This window comes from Filicampus tigris, chromosome 15 (assembly GCF_054856515.1).
Source record: "Filicampus tigris isolate MCC_2025a chromosome 15, RoL_Ftig_1.0, whole genome shotgun sequence".
Taxonomy (NCBI): domain Eukaryota; kingdom Metazoa; phylum Chordata; class Actinopteri; order Syngnathiformes; family Syngnathidae; genus Filicampus; species Filicampus tigris.
The window spans coordinates 448,171-462,648 of record NC_141231.1 but is presented as its reverse complement, the minus strand read 5'-3'; the positions used below and the strand labels follow the sequence as shown (position 1 = coordinate 462,648).

General features: G+C 39.2%; 1 protein-coding gene across 2 annotated transcripts in view; it reads left to right on the top strand.

The window, feature by feature from the left end:
• The window catches only part of scai (suppressor of cancer cell invasion), a 97,959-nt gene that overhangs the window by 32,558 nt on the left and 50,923 nt on the right, over nucleotides 1–14,478 (top strand). For both annotated transcript variants that reach the window (XM_086052927.1, XM_086052926.1), the window contains exons 3-9: nucleotides 450–545; nucleotides 1,521–1,607; nucleotides 3,067–3,165; nucleotides 5,183–5,279; nucleotides 7,172–7,270; nucleotides 13,296–13,448; nucleotides 14,065–14,163. In XM_086052927.1, coding sequence (XP_085909053.1) covers nucleotides 450–545; nucleotides 1,521–1,607; nucleotides 3,067–3,165; nucleotides 5,183–5,279; nucleotides 7,172–7,270; nucleotides 13,296–13,448; nucleotides 14,065–14,163 — 730 coding nt within the window. The remainder of the gene's footprint in view (nucleotides 1–449; nucleotides 546–1,520; nucleotides 1,608–3,066; nucleotides 3,166–5,182; nucleotides 5,280–7,171; nucleotides 7,271–13,295; nucleotides 13,449–14,064; nucleotides 14,164–14,478) is intronic.

The following is a 14,478-nucleotide window of genomic DNA, read 5'->3' as shown; positions in this document are numbered from 1 at the left end:
CATATACCTGACATTGGCGTCATTCGGAGCCCAAAATGCGCTCCGTGCAGGTGGAGGAAAAGTGCTGACAGCAGGGGGATCAAATCTGCAAAGTATTTTTTAAATAACAATATTGACTTTATATTTTTCTTTAATTTAATCCCACTTGAAACATGAAATATAAATTGGACATTTACGGTGGGTAGTAGCAATTCAGCCACAGTTCAGATCGATTCATTTTTTACGCACGTATATGACGTGGCGTCATCGTTAGTGATGTCTCCATGAAATTAAATATTAAAGTCTCACCTCATGATTTCCCCCAAATACTGTATTTATTATGCATATGAATAAAACATATGAAGCATATTTTGCATACATCTGGCCTGGCAATCGTTTGATTGAATCTTTTTGTGAATGCATACGTTGATATTCTTTTTCTCCTATTTGTTTAAATCATTTTGCTGCAGAGACCTTCCTCAGTACGGACACAAGCAGTGGCAGTCCTACTTTGGGCGGACTTTTGATGTCTACACCAAGTTGTGGAAATTTCAGCAGCAGCACAGGTTATTTCCAACACTGGTTCTTTTCCATCTGTTTTTCCATCTCTTATTCCATGTGTTTAGTTTCAAAGCTGAAATTTTGGGGGTAACAATTTGATTACATACATTTCATAATGAATTGAATAGCTCAGATAATGAAACCAAATGTATTAAGTCAGTTTTCCATTTTTTTAAATGAAACATTTTTGAATCATCAAAATTATCTTGTTTTGATTTATTTTTTCAAATTGTTTTGTTATTCGGTCAAAGACTAAATGGAAGGAATACTAAAAAATGCAATTTAAATAAATGTGTTATGCCTTTTAACAGCTTCTATCAACAGTTTCACCTTGGACAGTTCCTTCGACCTCATGATTCTCATTTTCTCTGACATGCACTGTGAGTTGTAATGTCTTATATAGACCTTTCCAAATCAAGTCCAGTCCAATCAATTTAATTAACTCATTCAGTACCTGACTTTTTCAGACCCATTTTGAAATGACAGTATAAATACAGTATGTTATTGGGATAGAATGAGTTAAACACAGCTGGACTCCAATAAAGGAGCAGAACCATCTCAAGGAGGATCAGAAGAAATGGCCAGCATGAGTTAAATATGATTTTTTGCCAGGCCTGATGTTTGTGAAGCATTTTATGTTTTCATGCATGTTTAGACCAGCATAATTTTTCATGGAAAACGACCTGCCAACAGTATTCAGCAAAATAAAAAGCTTTGCTTTTCATCTAGAAACATCTTTAGATGAAACACCTACAGTTTCGAGACAATTGAATAATATACCAAGGAGGAGTTATTTAAAATGTGATCTTTGTAAAAAGCAAAAAATTGGGGCCAGATTTGAAAGAAAATTCGAACGTCAAACTTCCTATTAGGATTAGCATATGGCTCCAAGAGACTGAACACTGATTCCTGTATTTAGGATCTATTGCTTCTAAATACCGGTTATGACTCTGTATTTTTGTATTTTGTATTTTTGACAGGCAGGTTCTGGACAGCCGGTATGGTTTAAAGAGATGGCAGATTGGGGAAGTTGCATCCAAGATTGGACAGCTTTATTATCACTACTAGTAAGTCATACAAAGATTTGTTTTCCCCTCTGGATACATAGCTTCATGATATAAATATTTTCCATTTCCCGAATTAGAGAAAGTTTGAATGTTTGTTCTAAAATGAAGTGTGATCATTTAAGCAACCACAGAACAAAAAACAATAGCTTTAAAACAGTGTTTTTTTTGTTCTGAAGATATTGGTTGCAGTAGTTTTTTTTCTACACATCATACATCATGCTAGGGCTGCACAATATTTTGAAAATTCATCGTCATCGCGATAATGGCCCATGCAATACAGTATATGCATCACAAACACTTGCAATTAGTTTCATATGGAAATGCTTTTATCTGACCTTTGACCAGTCAGATGCAACCGTAAATGTGCATCGGCATCAATAGGTGAACAGTATCTAGGGGCATTACTAACAATAGATAACTTTGAAAGATATATCTACAAAAAATTGTAAGTTATTAAACTTAATTAGCTAAGAATACATTAATCCTGATCATTTTGCTGCATGAAAAAAATATTTTCATTCGATAAAAATATCATTTGTTCAATATCACAATATCTATCGCAATATTCAACACCCATATGGCTATTGCATGTTTTCCTACATTAGGGCAGCCGTGGCTCAGAGGTAAGAGTGGGTCATTAAGTAACCGGAAAGTCCGCTGATCAATTCCCGCTCTGTCCGAGTCATGTGTTGTTGTGTCCCTGGGTAAGACACTTCCCACTGGTGTACGGTTAGGTGTGAATGTTTGGTGGTGGTCGGAGGGGCCGTAGTCGCGCACTGGCAGCCACGCTTCCATCAGCCTTCCCCAGGGCAGCTGTAGCTACATACGTAATTTACTGCCACCGGAGTGTGAATGCGTGAGTGCATGAATAAGTGAGCACTTTGAGTGTCTGGTTGTTGTTGTTGTTATTATTGTTGTTGTTGTTATTATCATTATTCAGCACTCATGCGTGCTCATATTGTCTGTTCACTATCTTTTTGGTGCTGTCCGCTCCGTCTAAAGTTGCATTCATTTATTAGATAACATAAAGATGGATGATTGGACTCTGAGATGCTGTTCCAGAGCTGAAATCCATCAGAAATAAAGGCGTGCAGATAAATAGTATTGGTTAATGTGTCACAGTATACTTAACATCAGAATTATGGGGAATGGGACGATATAAAAATCAACAAACAAAAAGTATGGAGGAGAATTCACAAGACAGGTAACATGACAGTTAACACACCATTGATTAAACACTAGATTTTTTTTATGATGTTAAAAAAACAACACGTACTTGTTTAAAAAATATTTCAAATATAATATTTATAATGTGAATCAGAATATGTATAGTCACATTTACAACAAATACATTGTGGTTCTGGTCAAAGTGAAATCATTAAAATATCGGAATGTTTTTCAGTGGTGCACTATGCTTTCAATTTTACTCACAGTTATGTTTTTTTCCAACTTTTGACAGCCTACGTACATCTGAAACGAGTTACCTGAATGAGGCATTTTCTTTCTACTCAGCCATCCGACAGCGGTCCTACTATTATCAGGTCAACAGAGAGAACAGGTTTGTTGCAAATATGATAAGATGACATTTTTTTCTCCAATTAGATCTCATGCACAGTTCTGTATTCTTTTTTCCTTTCCCCATCGGTTTAACCTAATCAGGGATCTTCATAGTGAATCATCTTCGACCATCTTTCTCTGCATTTTCTGATCTAACCCAGCAATCATTCCTCAATCATTCCTCATCCATTTTCTTCCCTCCAAAGTCATCCCTCATCATATCCATAAATCACCTCTTTGGTCTTCCTCTTTGCCTCTTAGCTGGTGGCTCCTAGTGATGGGCATAACAGTTCTTTTAAGTGAACTGAATCATTAGAATCATTTCATCAAAAAGAATCGTTCAAAAGAATCGTTCACCGAATCTTGAAGTCATCTACTGGAATTTCCATCGCTGTCTTGCCTGATAGCGCTAAAGCAACCACGAGGGCTTGCTTTTTCTTCTCCAATTCTGTGACTCTTGTCCAAATTCCGACCTCATTTTCCAGCTTTCGTAGGGTTTTTCTTCTTCAAAAGGTGGCGGAACTCTGTAGTTGCTAACCATCCTCTGCTACCAATGTTAGCCTGAATAATAACGGCACTTGTATTTTGACTTGAGACCTTTTTATTTAGCAACCACAATCTCCGTATTCATTACAACAAGTGAACTCCCTCCAACAGTGTCCCTGCTATGAGCCTCTTCAACATCCCTTTGAATATCAAATTTACTTTACATTGAAATAAAATGGAATTAAAATGAATGCTCTTCCTGAATAGCCTTCACCTGTTTGCGCTGCAGCTCAACAAGTTCCTCTGTGGCCATCCACCAGCCCCTCAACTTCTGTCAACCTCCAAGGCCCTAATTCTACCCATGGACACTATCTAACTATGACTGGCACCTTCTCATTATCAAACCCCTTGATGTCTCTCTGTGACATACAAGCTGGCCAAAGTTTTTTTTCCCAATCAGACTACAAACTGAGACCTCACCCCAAGCCTGATCAATGATGTTGATGTCATGAAAGATATGGAGTTGTTGCTTCCAAAATACTCTCAGGGTCTAATTGTTTGTGATATGAAAACACCTTGAAAAACATTATCTATCCATTCATCCATCCATCCATCCATCTCTCACTAGCCGTACGATGCATTCATGAACCTCGGAAACATCACAACTAGCAAAACACAAATCCGACCACTACAATACAATACAATTTTATTTATATAGCGCATTTCATAACAGCTAGAGCTGTGACAAGGATAAATCAATTCGTTACAATATGCTGTTGCACATTCAAAGATTTTAATGCCTAAAAAGTGTAATTTCATAAAGACTTTAAAGTTACTATATTTCATTATAAAAAGAGTTTTAATATAGTTAGCAGTAATTGTAACTGTTATTGAATGTATTTTTTTCATCATAAAAAGTGTATATATTTACTGTAATGACAACTTGTCTTGAACTTGAATACTTAGATGTGTCATAGTCATAGGCTATTGCTGCTGAGTGTTTAAAGATTTCAGTGTCTTAATAATTTACTAAATCAAGAGATCTTATTGTTAGTGTATTTTTTTATTCTGGTGTAATTTCTTTCTTTATTGTTAGTGTATTTTTTATTCTGGCGTAATTTCTGAGAATATCACCCGAATAGTTCACTTTTATTTATTTTTCCTAAAGATTATACCGTTTACTTGTCATCTTTTCAAAATAAACATGTTTTTTTTAAAAAAATCCTTTTTTTTTGTACCGAAAATATTCCGAACCAAAGTTTCCAAGAAACTGAACCTAACCGAAATGTGATTTAGCATACCGTTACACCCCTAGTGTATGTGCACTGTAAAATATTTTTTTTTCATCTGATTGTTTTTTTTCCCCCCACAAATTCTAGATATTATGGGGAAATTACAAAAATACTTGTTAAAATTGTCTGACTTATTAACAATACATTCAAAAGATTAAAAAAAATATATTGGGAGCATGTTTGTATTATTACTGAAGATGTTCTGTATGCCTAACCTCTCTTGGTCTTCTCTTCTCTTAGGCCAGAATTAGTTGTGAAGAAGCTTCGATATTATGCCCGATATATAGTCGTGTGTTTACTGCTGAACAAGATGGACTTAGTCAAAGTTTTGGTGAAGGTACGAAAGAAAAAAACATGCTGACTGTTTTGTATTTAATAGTATAAATAAGAAGTAATGGCTCCACAGAGTATTGACCAAATTGTTATTCTATTCTCATTTTCTGTCTGTCATAGTCATTAACAGGCAAAGTATTGGCCATGTAATTGCATTTAAGCTTTTGTACGATAGAGTACACTTACACCTGTTGTTTTGTTTTGTTTTGAGGGGAACTAAATCCAAGATATTAAAACTTTCTGCTGTATTTTAAATGTGCATGTCTTCATTATCAGCTGCTGTTTACTTTAATCTATGAAGAATTTATCTAAAAAATATATATATGTTCACCGGTAAAACATCGCATCTGCCTTTGTTGACTTGCGAGAGTGCAGGATCATGAGAAATGTGACTTATATTTGCTAGTTCTATCTGATTATGCATCTTTACTTACTAAGAAAGACATACAGAGTTATGCCCAGCTCAAGCTACAAAACCTTTTTGTCCGTCACGGCGGTCTCTCTGTCAGATTACCAGATAAATTTGTTCTATGTCTCGGACCGAGTGGTCACATGTCTGACACCGACCAGACTTGGCCCAATCATCGTGTGCTGCCCCCAAGAGCACCGTCTGTCGGCACAGGTCGTCAAGGAGGCAGGACAAAAAGAAAAGGGGCAGCGGATACGGATCCCAATACTTGGATTGCGATCTGATACGTAATTCAATACTTAAATATTATGAAAATATATATTAAAAAAACGGAGGCATGTGTTTCGAAAGTTTTAACTTAAGTGCCATTTGACATTTATTCAAATGTCACGACTGAAAAGTGCATAAACTGTTCCAGTAACTGTTCCTGACACACAGGAATGCAAGAAAAAATCAAAAAGGTAAAACTTCAATTGCAAAGCTCAACTTTAAGGACCTCAGATGTTCCAAATGTATGTTATACAACCTGCAAAACATAACATAACATACTGTAAGTATTCTGCCCTCCCTGAGCAGACTGAGTACAGTTTGGCAGATAGCGAACAGTCCCTCAAAAAGAGTCCAATGTTGCTGGTTTCAAGCCGTTTCTTATTCTCCAGTTGAAGTTAACTGTAAAACTAAACACACAAAACAAAGAGAATTACACATGGAGCACATAAAAACATTAATCATAGTACTTCTTTTTTTTTTCCCGAACGTAGTTATCTCATAGCTAATTCACAATGAAAACGGCATTAACTCGCTAACAAAAATTAGCGCGCTACTCATAGTGCCGTGGAAGCAGCTAACTCTACTTGCGTTTAAATGGCACTTCTGGTCTGCAGCTGACACCAATCTCACCCAACATGGCATCCTCCTTATGTTTATTGATTATTCTCATTAATTCTTATTCCACTAGCACAATATTAATTATAGTACTGCACAGATCACCAACGTGGTGCCCAGGGGCACCAGGAAGACCCCAAACCACATTAGTAGCCTGTGGGCCTGTTCCAAAAATAGTTCACCAATGACGGGACATGAATTTCTTGAAATGTTGCATCATTTCAATATGTCAACACTGACAAAGATTTATAGAAATTGTATTCCATTTTGAAATTTTTCTTTTTCGTAATTATTGTGAGGTATCATATACTTGATCATTGTCTTCATTAACTTCATTATAAACAATAACAAATAACAACGCAGGGTAAAAGGTCATTTGAGAACATGTGTTATTTCAGTGTGTGTGTGTCACTGGTCCCTATTCACACTGATCAGTAGCCAAGATGTAGCTCTGTTTGAAAAAGGTTGGTGATCCCTGGAGTAGAGCTTTTCAACTAGTGCTGGAACATACTGAACAATGTATTCCTGCTTTGAAAAATTGGGGGTTGATTTCCTCTTTAATTGACTTTTGCCCATGACTGTCTTTTTAACAAAACATGCAGGAGTTATCTGAAGAAATTGAAGACTATACACAACGATTCAACACCGAGGATCAATTGGAATGGAACCTGGTTCTTCAGGAGGTGGCATCTTTTGTAGAGGTAATGGAAAATTGAAAGTATACTGCAAAGAATGCTCCATTGTTTTCCCTTGATCCTGAGGCTTAATTCTATACCAATCTGAATCATAACTTAAGAGCTGGACACTCTACACACAGTGTTTACAGAATTATGTTATTTGTATTATGCACAAAACACTATGTTGTCCTGACATTGTTACCCTCCTTTAATTATTTATTGCACACTATGCTGCTGTAAATGTGTCACAACATTTACTTTTGTAAGTATTTGTAATCCAATGGGGGCGCATATTTTGAAAATCGAACAAGAAATATCTAAAATATAGATTTTTATGCAAGTTTTCCCCGAGGTTCAGACCTTCAAAATCAGCATGATTTTGCGATGTAAACAGGGCATCAACACACTAACCGCGTGCGACAAAATAAAAAGCTTTCAATAACTTTTCATCGGAATCAAATTTATTGACCAAGTATGTAAAACACACAAGGAATTCACAACCCGTCCAAAGAAACATAAGTAAAAACAATGACCAACAGATGGAGACAGAACGGCAAGCCTGGGCGTTCGCTGTTCAACACCCCGATATCTTACATGTGAAAGGAAAACGATAAGAGAGGGAAGGGAAAAAAAGACAGACTAACCATTCTTCTTGTGAGGGGGAATGGCTAAAGCCTGGGAAAAACCTCAACACATACAGCGTACATTTAAAAGACATGTACATGTACAACAGATCTCAAGACTTTACATGTAGTGAACAGGGAGGATGAATGGGGGGAGAGGCGAACGCGACACAACCTGTCTGACTAGCAGCTCAGTCCATTTGAGTGCTCCACAGCTCAGGTCTCGTCGTAGGGGAAAACAGGAGTCTGACAAAGACTGTGATAACAGGGATTTGTGTGGGTGTGATTATCATGGATGTGGATGCATGCCAAGTGTCCGCAGTTGCTTCGCCAAGCTTAGCGTCTCCTTCGGGGAGACAACCTTGTCATTAGTGTCCAAGCGTATTTTTCTTCCAGGGCAAAGTCCAGATAACAGATGATGTGGGAGCAGGCTGTCAACAATTTCAGACAGTCTTGAAAGACTTTAACCTGTGACTCTCAGTGGCATCAATTAGCCAAATCCTCGATCACTTTTTCAAGACCGGATGCCAACTTCTCCACGTTCTTTTCCAATTTGCGATAAAACTCCAAAACTGCATCCACTTTGCGATCGAGTTCGTTCACCACATGAGTCTGAGTGTTGATCATTCGCCTCACATCGTCCGGAAATACCAGCAGCCTCTTCGCTGCTGATTGGCTGAATTTCACGATAGATCAGGAAACTACTAACTCCAAACAGCAGGATACCTGTTATCGGAAGGACAATAATGTAGATTTCCACATCCTCTCAATGGACAGTATTGACAGGCACAACATTCTACACTTCTTCTAAGGATCTAAAGTGTACCCAGCAGCAAATGTCCCAGAGGGGTAAGAAGGCTGCCCACTGCCTGCTCTTCTCATTTGAGAAAATGTTGTCTATAGCGTTGAGAGTCTAGCTGACTAATTCAGTGGTTTCGTTTCTCGCATGCAAAATACTCCAGGAGGCTTGAATAAGTTAAGGCAGAGGACAGCACAAAGACCAAGTCAGCAAGCAGGAAAAGGTGGGGTGGGAGGAGGAGCAGAGCAAAAAGCATCCGCCTTCGTTAAGAGCCAAGCAGAAAGAGTCTTGAACCCACCACTGGGCCACACTAATTTTGCTATTTGGGATGCATCTTAGTCGTATACTTTTTGTCATCAGTCAACCAACTGTGTCAGGATCCAACTATAGTTTACTGTTAAAATTGTCAGTAATAAAATCACAGGGGGCAGGTAAGACAAGAAAAGAGTATTTGTTTTAAAACCTCAATAAAAGTTGCAGCCACTTCAGGGGTCTCGCTCGATAAAACCAGTGATGTTAATAAAACACACAGTAGTGGTCAGAGACAGTCAAGTCAATGACAGAGGACACCCAGCAGACAGGCCATATGTGATGACCAGGTCCAGGTTGTGTTCTCTATATTGTGAGTGGACTGTCTCATGTGTTGAATAAAATCCATGTAACTAAGAACATTTAAAAACTCATCTGAAATAGCACCTGAATTGTCCCTGTGTAGGTTAAAATGACCTGTTAACAGAATCTTTTTAAAAGAGCTATGTAAAATGTTAAAAATTCTGAAAATTCCTTGACAAAAAAAGACTACATTTCTAGGAGGATGATAAATATAGTGATGCATAAAATCAACAGTTTACTAAAACAACTGCATGATATTCAAATGTTTTGTAGTGCTCAAATAAAGTTTATTTGGTGGCAAGAGTGTTTGTGCTTATTCATGCTGTGCCACCGCCCGTTTTACTGTACCTAGTAGAATAAGAAAAGTTAAAATTCGGTGGACAGGCCTTGGTGAAAACAAGCCTGTACATCTGTCCCCAGCCATGTTTCACTTAAAAATAAACAGTCCCGTTTTGTTTTTTATCTAAATTGAGGTTGTCCACAATAAAAGACTTATTCAGCAAAGAGTGGATGTTTAAAAGGGCCATGTTCATTGTTATTGGGCACTGACTACGTATGGAATGATGCTGCGCTCTTGGAAGGAATTTGAGATTATCGAAATTAATATTTGAGCTACTTTTTGTAGCCAGATGTGTAATGCCTGCAGGCAGCTGAAGTTTACATCCCCAAAACGCGGGGCAGGTAGTGGACCAGAGATAATGCATTGTTTATTGTGGCTTTGAATCAGAGATGGGGGACTCGAATCACATGACTTGACTTCTGAGTTTCTATTTTTAGCACTTGCGACTTGCCAAAAACACGCGAATGGCTTGACTTGACTTGGGACTTGGTATCTAAGTGACTCGACTTGACTTAGACTTGAATCCCATGACTTGACAAGTCATCCAATTTATAGTTTTAAATCTGCATTTCAACAGTTTTCCTGATTTGAAAAAAAAGAAAGAAAAGAGAGAAAAGAAAAGAGTTTTTTTTTTTCATTCACGCCAACCTGGCAACCCAGTTATATCACGTTAGTGTTAAGTGGCAAAGTAAACACCAACAGCGTCGGAGCAACTCAGAGGATCATTAATTTTCATTAATGGTTTATTTTGTCCATGACGTTGACAAAATGGATGGGAAAACGCATGGTTTGCACCTCACGGAATGAAGACACAACGACAACGACAAACTTTATTTGTCATTACAAAACCCACAGAAAGGTAAGCCAACCTTTCAGTTTAGCTAGCAATGTGAACACTGGTTTGGGGCAAGTAACATAACGTATAGGTTTGGGATGGTTTGTGAAAACTGTCCGAACCGCTCGTTTAGACTGTAGTTTTTCTATTCGAACAGTCATGCAGAACCGCCTCCCCCGCGCCCTTTTATTTAATAATGAGATGAAGTGATGTGCATTCGAAAGTTGCTTCTATTGATACAAACATAGACACCATAAACACACTGGTGTTACTGGCGTGTTGCTAGCATTCACTTGTGGAGAGATTCTGGATGATTTCATTTTGTAGAAAACGGGAAAAAGACAATAAGCAACATGCACGTTTTGTACTCAAAGATGAGAGACAACATCTACAATTCTCGTTACTTCTGTCTGACGCATATAAGGTAGGTCTGTGAACCTAAGCTAGCTAAGTTAGTTCGACAGTTGAGCTCAGCAATCGTTGGTCAAATACTTCACATCGGTTCTGCATTTCATTGAGAAGCCAATAAAGCCATAGATTGGACACCACGGACACTGTAATCTTGAAACTATACCGTTTAGAACAGCGATCATTATTTAAGCATAGACATCGATATGTAGAGTAAAAACATAAAGTCCATGCAGAGTACTTTTCTGTTCGTGAGCGAATCCGCCATATTTGATGTAGCAGCGCCCCCCCCTCCAACTAATGCACGTCAACTTCAAAAAATGACAATCCACAAAGTGAACAAAGTTAATGCATTTTGTTCACCCATTTACACACACTAATTAGATTTGGGTAACAGATTCGCACCAGAAACAACCAGAGCTGGGCAGTCCGTCCCTGGGCCAGATCGGTCGGACCCTTCGGCCCAGCTGGATGCCCATTTTTGTGGCGGCGGGGCGGGGCTGACACATTTTTAAAAATGGTTGGACTAAGCATGGCCGGAAGTGGATTTTAGTCCGGCCCACTGATCGGCCCTCATGCGTTTGGCGTGGTTGCAAGGCGGCCAAATTTCTCCTCAGCCTACTCAGTGGAAGGCTTCTTTTTAGGCTTCTTTCTACTCCCGCATCAGCGCGAGCGACAACTGCCACATTGATTCTCGTGACCGACGCATTGTGCTGTTGGCGACAGGTCTGCAACACATGCCACGCACCTCAGGAATTGTTGCTGCTCTGATCGGTCCATTATGTCACCTGTTGCGATGACATACAGTTTCCCACATGGAGAGGAGAGAGAGGATGCAGTAACGAGTTGCGTGCTTGCAAAAGCAAACTAGTTTGACAATAAAATTAAATGCATAGTCTTGTCATCTCGGTCCGTTTATGGTTGTAGCAGGTACAATATCCATTGTTGTCGCTGTCTTTTTGAAGCGACGCCCCCCGACTTGGAACTTAACTGTTTCAAAACAACTTGTGTCCGGGAGTATATTAAGCTGTGCGCAGCACTCAAGTATGACGCTGCCACATCAAGGTGGAGTTCATGCACTTCTTCTGGCGTCTTCTACTTCCGGAAATATGCCGTAGAAAACCTGCTGTGTATAGTGGTTTGTTGGTATGCTTTTATTTTGAAGGCCTTGAATGAAGGGAAGTGTGGAAAATAAATAACTTGTTGAATGCAACTTCTGGCCGTCTGTTGGACCCAAGAGGAACCCACCAACCCCTCCAGGCAGTGTTGACGTTACGCTCGCGCCCGGTGGTGGAGGTGGATGGCTCAACAGCGGAGGTGCGTCAGGGCTTTGTTCTCTGTGCTTATAATATGCTTATCATGAGGGTTCGGAATGAAGTGCTGGTGTCCGTGGCGAAGTCTGACAGTCGTTTAGGGTAGTGGTCAGGCGGTTGCACAGACTCGGTGATCCCCAAGGACTCTGCTCGATGATGTGAACCAGCAAGCAGCGATGGCGGAAGATCCTCGTGATCCAGAAAACATTAAATCTGTTTCCCAGTGATGTATGTCTGACTGGAGGGGAGCAGTCTGTTGCCTTAACTCAGACCAACGTTGATCCATGGGCCCACTTCGACTGGATTGGAGCTAATGGTGGCTTTGGGTTTTGTCGCACGTTGGAGCCAATATTCATCTGCTGCAGATGTACCGGGAGGGGATCGTCCATGGCCACTGTAATTAGCCTATTTGGCAAGATCACCAGGGCAGTGCTCCGTGTCGGCTAACTGGGCACAGGTGGCAGAGAGAGTCCTGTCCAGGATTACCTTGAGATTGAGGTCCTCCTGGATCTTGAACAGTATGGTTATCTGCTGCTCCAGTTCAACTATTTTTTGACTCAAACCAACACAGCTATCGCAGGAAGATCTACAGGTGAGTGGAGCCGTGCTGCACCCCTGTGGCTAGCTCAGGGGCTACCCTGTTTGTCTGCATCTGTTTTAAAAATCCAGACGGCCAACTACTAAAATCTACAAGCCCGGTAGGAAAAAACAGAGTTAATACAACGTTAAACATTGTTGTGATCGCCCGTAATATCCAGAAGTAGTGTAAAAACAAGAAGGAAGTATTTGATCAGAAGCTCTGGTTTACAATACCAGCAGCAAGCAGGAAACAGGCCCGTTTCACTGGGAGGGCGAGTCAGAAGCTAAATTCACACCGCAGGCAAATACAAATACAACCAGATACTCTCACAACCTATACTCCTTTAAGGCAACATGAATGAGACAAGTATAAGGCACTTGTCAATAATGAACCGATGCCACTGATGTCAAATTCATGCTAAATGTCTGAAGGTATGATTTGAAACTGAAATTAGAAGTTGTTTATGAAAAAAAAAGTATAATTAGTCCTATTTTTGTGACTAATTGGTGATCACTTCTTTGTCTTCATATGTAAAACAGGCAGACCCAGTGGTATTACTGGATGACAACAGTTCTGTCACTGTCATCAGCTATCGTCTTCAAGATGGATGTGTGCCTCCCTTGGAACAAGGCATGGTGGTTGGGCAGCTCGTCCTTGCAGATGCACTAATCATTGGCAACTCTAACAGCCAGGTTTAATCCTAATTCCATTTATCATTTTTTAATATTTCCATGGTACTTGGACCTGCCAGTGCTCCAATTCACACTTACATTGAGTTACGAGCCATAGATTGGTCAATTTTATTTATATTGTTTTATTTTTGGGGTGGGGGTGGGTTGTGTTACAAACCAAAATAAAGAAAAAGAGTCCCAGGTACAATGGCACTTGAGTGATGTTTGGGGGGAAAAATAGGAGCATGACACCCTTCAAAGCCATTGCGCAAATCTAGGACTCCTTGTCCGCCTACTGCTTGGGAGAAATTAATCCAAACAAGCACACATGAATTGAGGAAGCCTTCCAAAGCCTTGAAATCAACAGATTTGGAATTACCATTTTTCTGCCAGCTTCAGTTCCTCTATTTATAGTAGTAAATTATCATATTTTTTTTAATGCAATGTAAGATGCATTTAGTATTTTTAAGTATCTATTAACTGCTGTTCTCCAATGTTTTTAGATTTTTATTCTATTTTATTATATATCCATGCTCTAATTTATCGTGGTTAAGTTAAATGATGTAATGATAGAATCATCACATTTTGTACAATGATACATAGCGATATTGTTTTTTTTTTCCCATTGTCCTTTTAGGTGAAGTTCAGCGAATTGACTGTAGATATGTTCCGTATGCTTCAAGCATTGGAGAGGGAACCAGCAAATCTTGCTACGTCATCAAAACCTGGAATTCCTGTGAGTTTTTCTTCATTATGTCATATTAAAGTAAAATAGGTGTGGCATGGCTTGATGGCGATGGAGTAAGCTATGTTTAGTGAGGCCTTTTCTAATGTTGTTTTTTAAGTTGTTTATTCCATGGCATTAATCAGTAAATAGTCTAAATTGATAACTCTTACACGGAAGAAGCTCCGAAATAATAAAGAGATTGTGACACAATCTTCTGTTTGAATCCCACTGCGGACAAATAAAGTAACTCGTTGTTGGAAGTATGGTAATTTGCGGTCGAGGCGCCCATAGGCAAAGCAATGTTGTGCACCCCTTCTCTCTGAC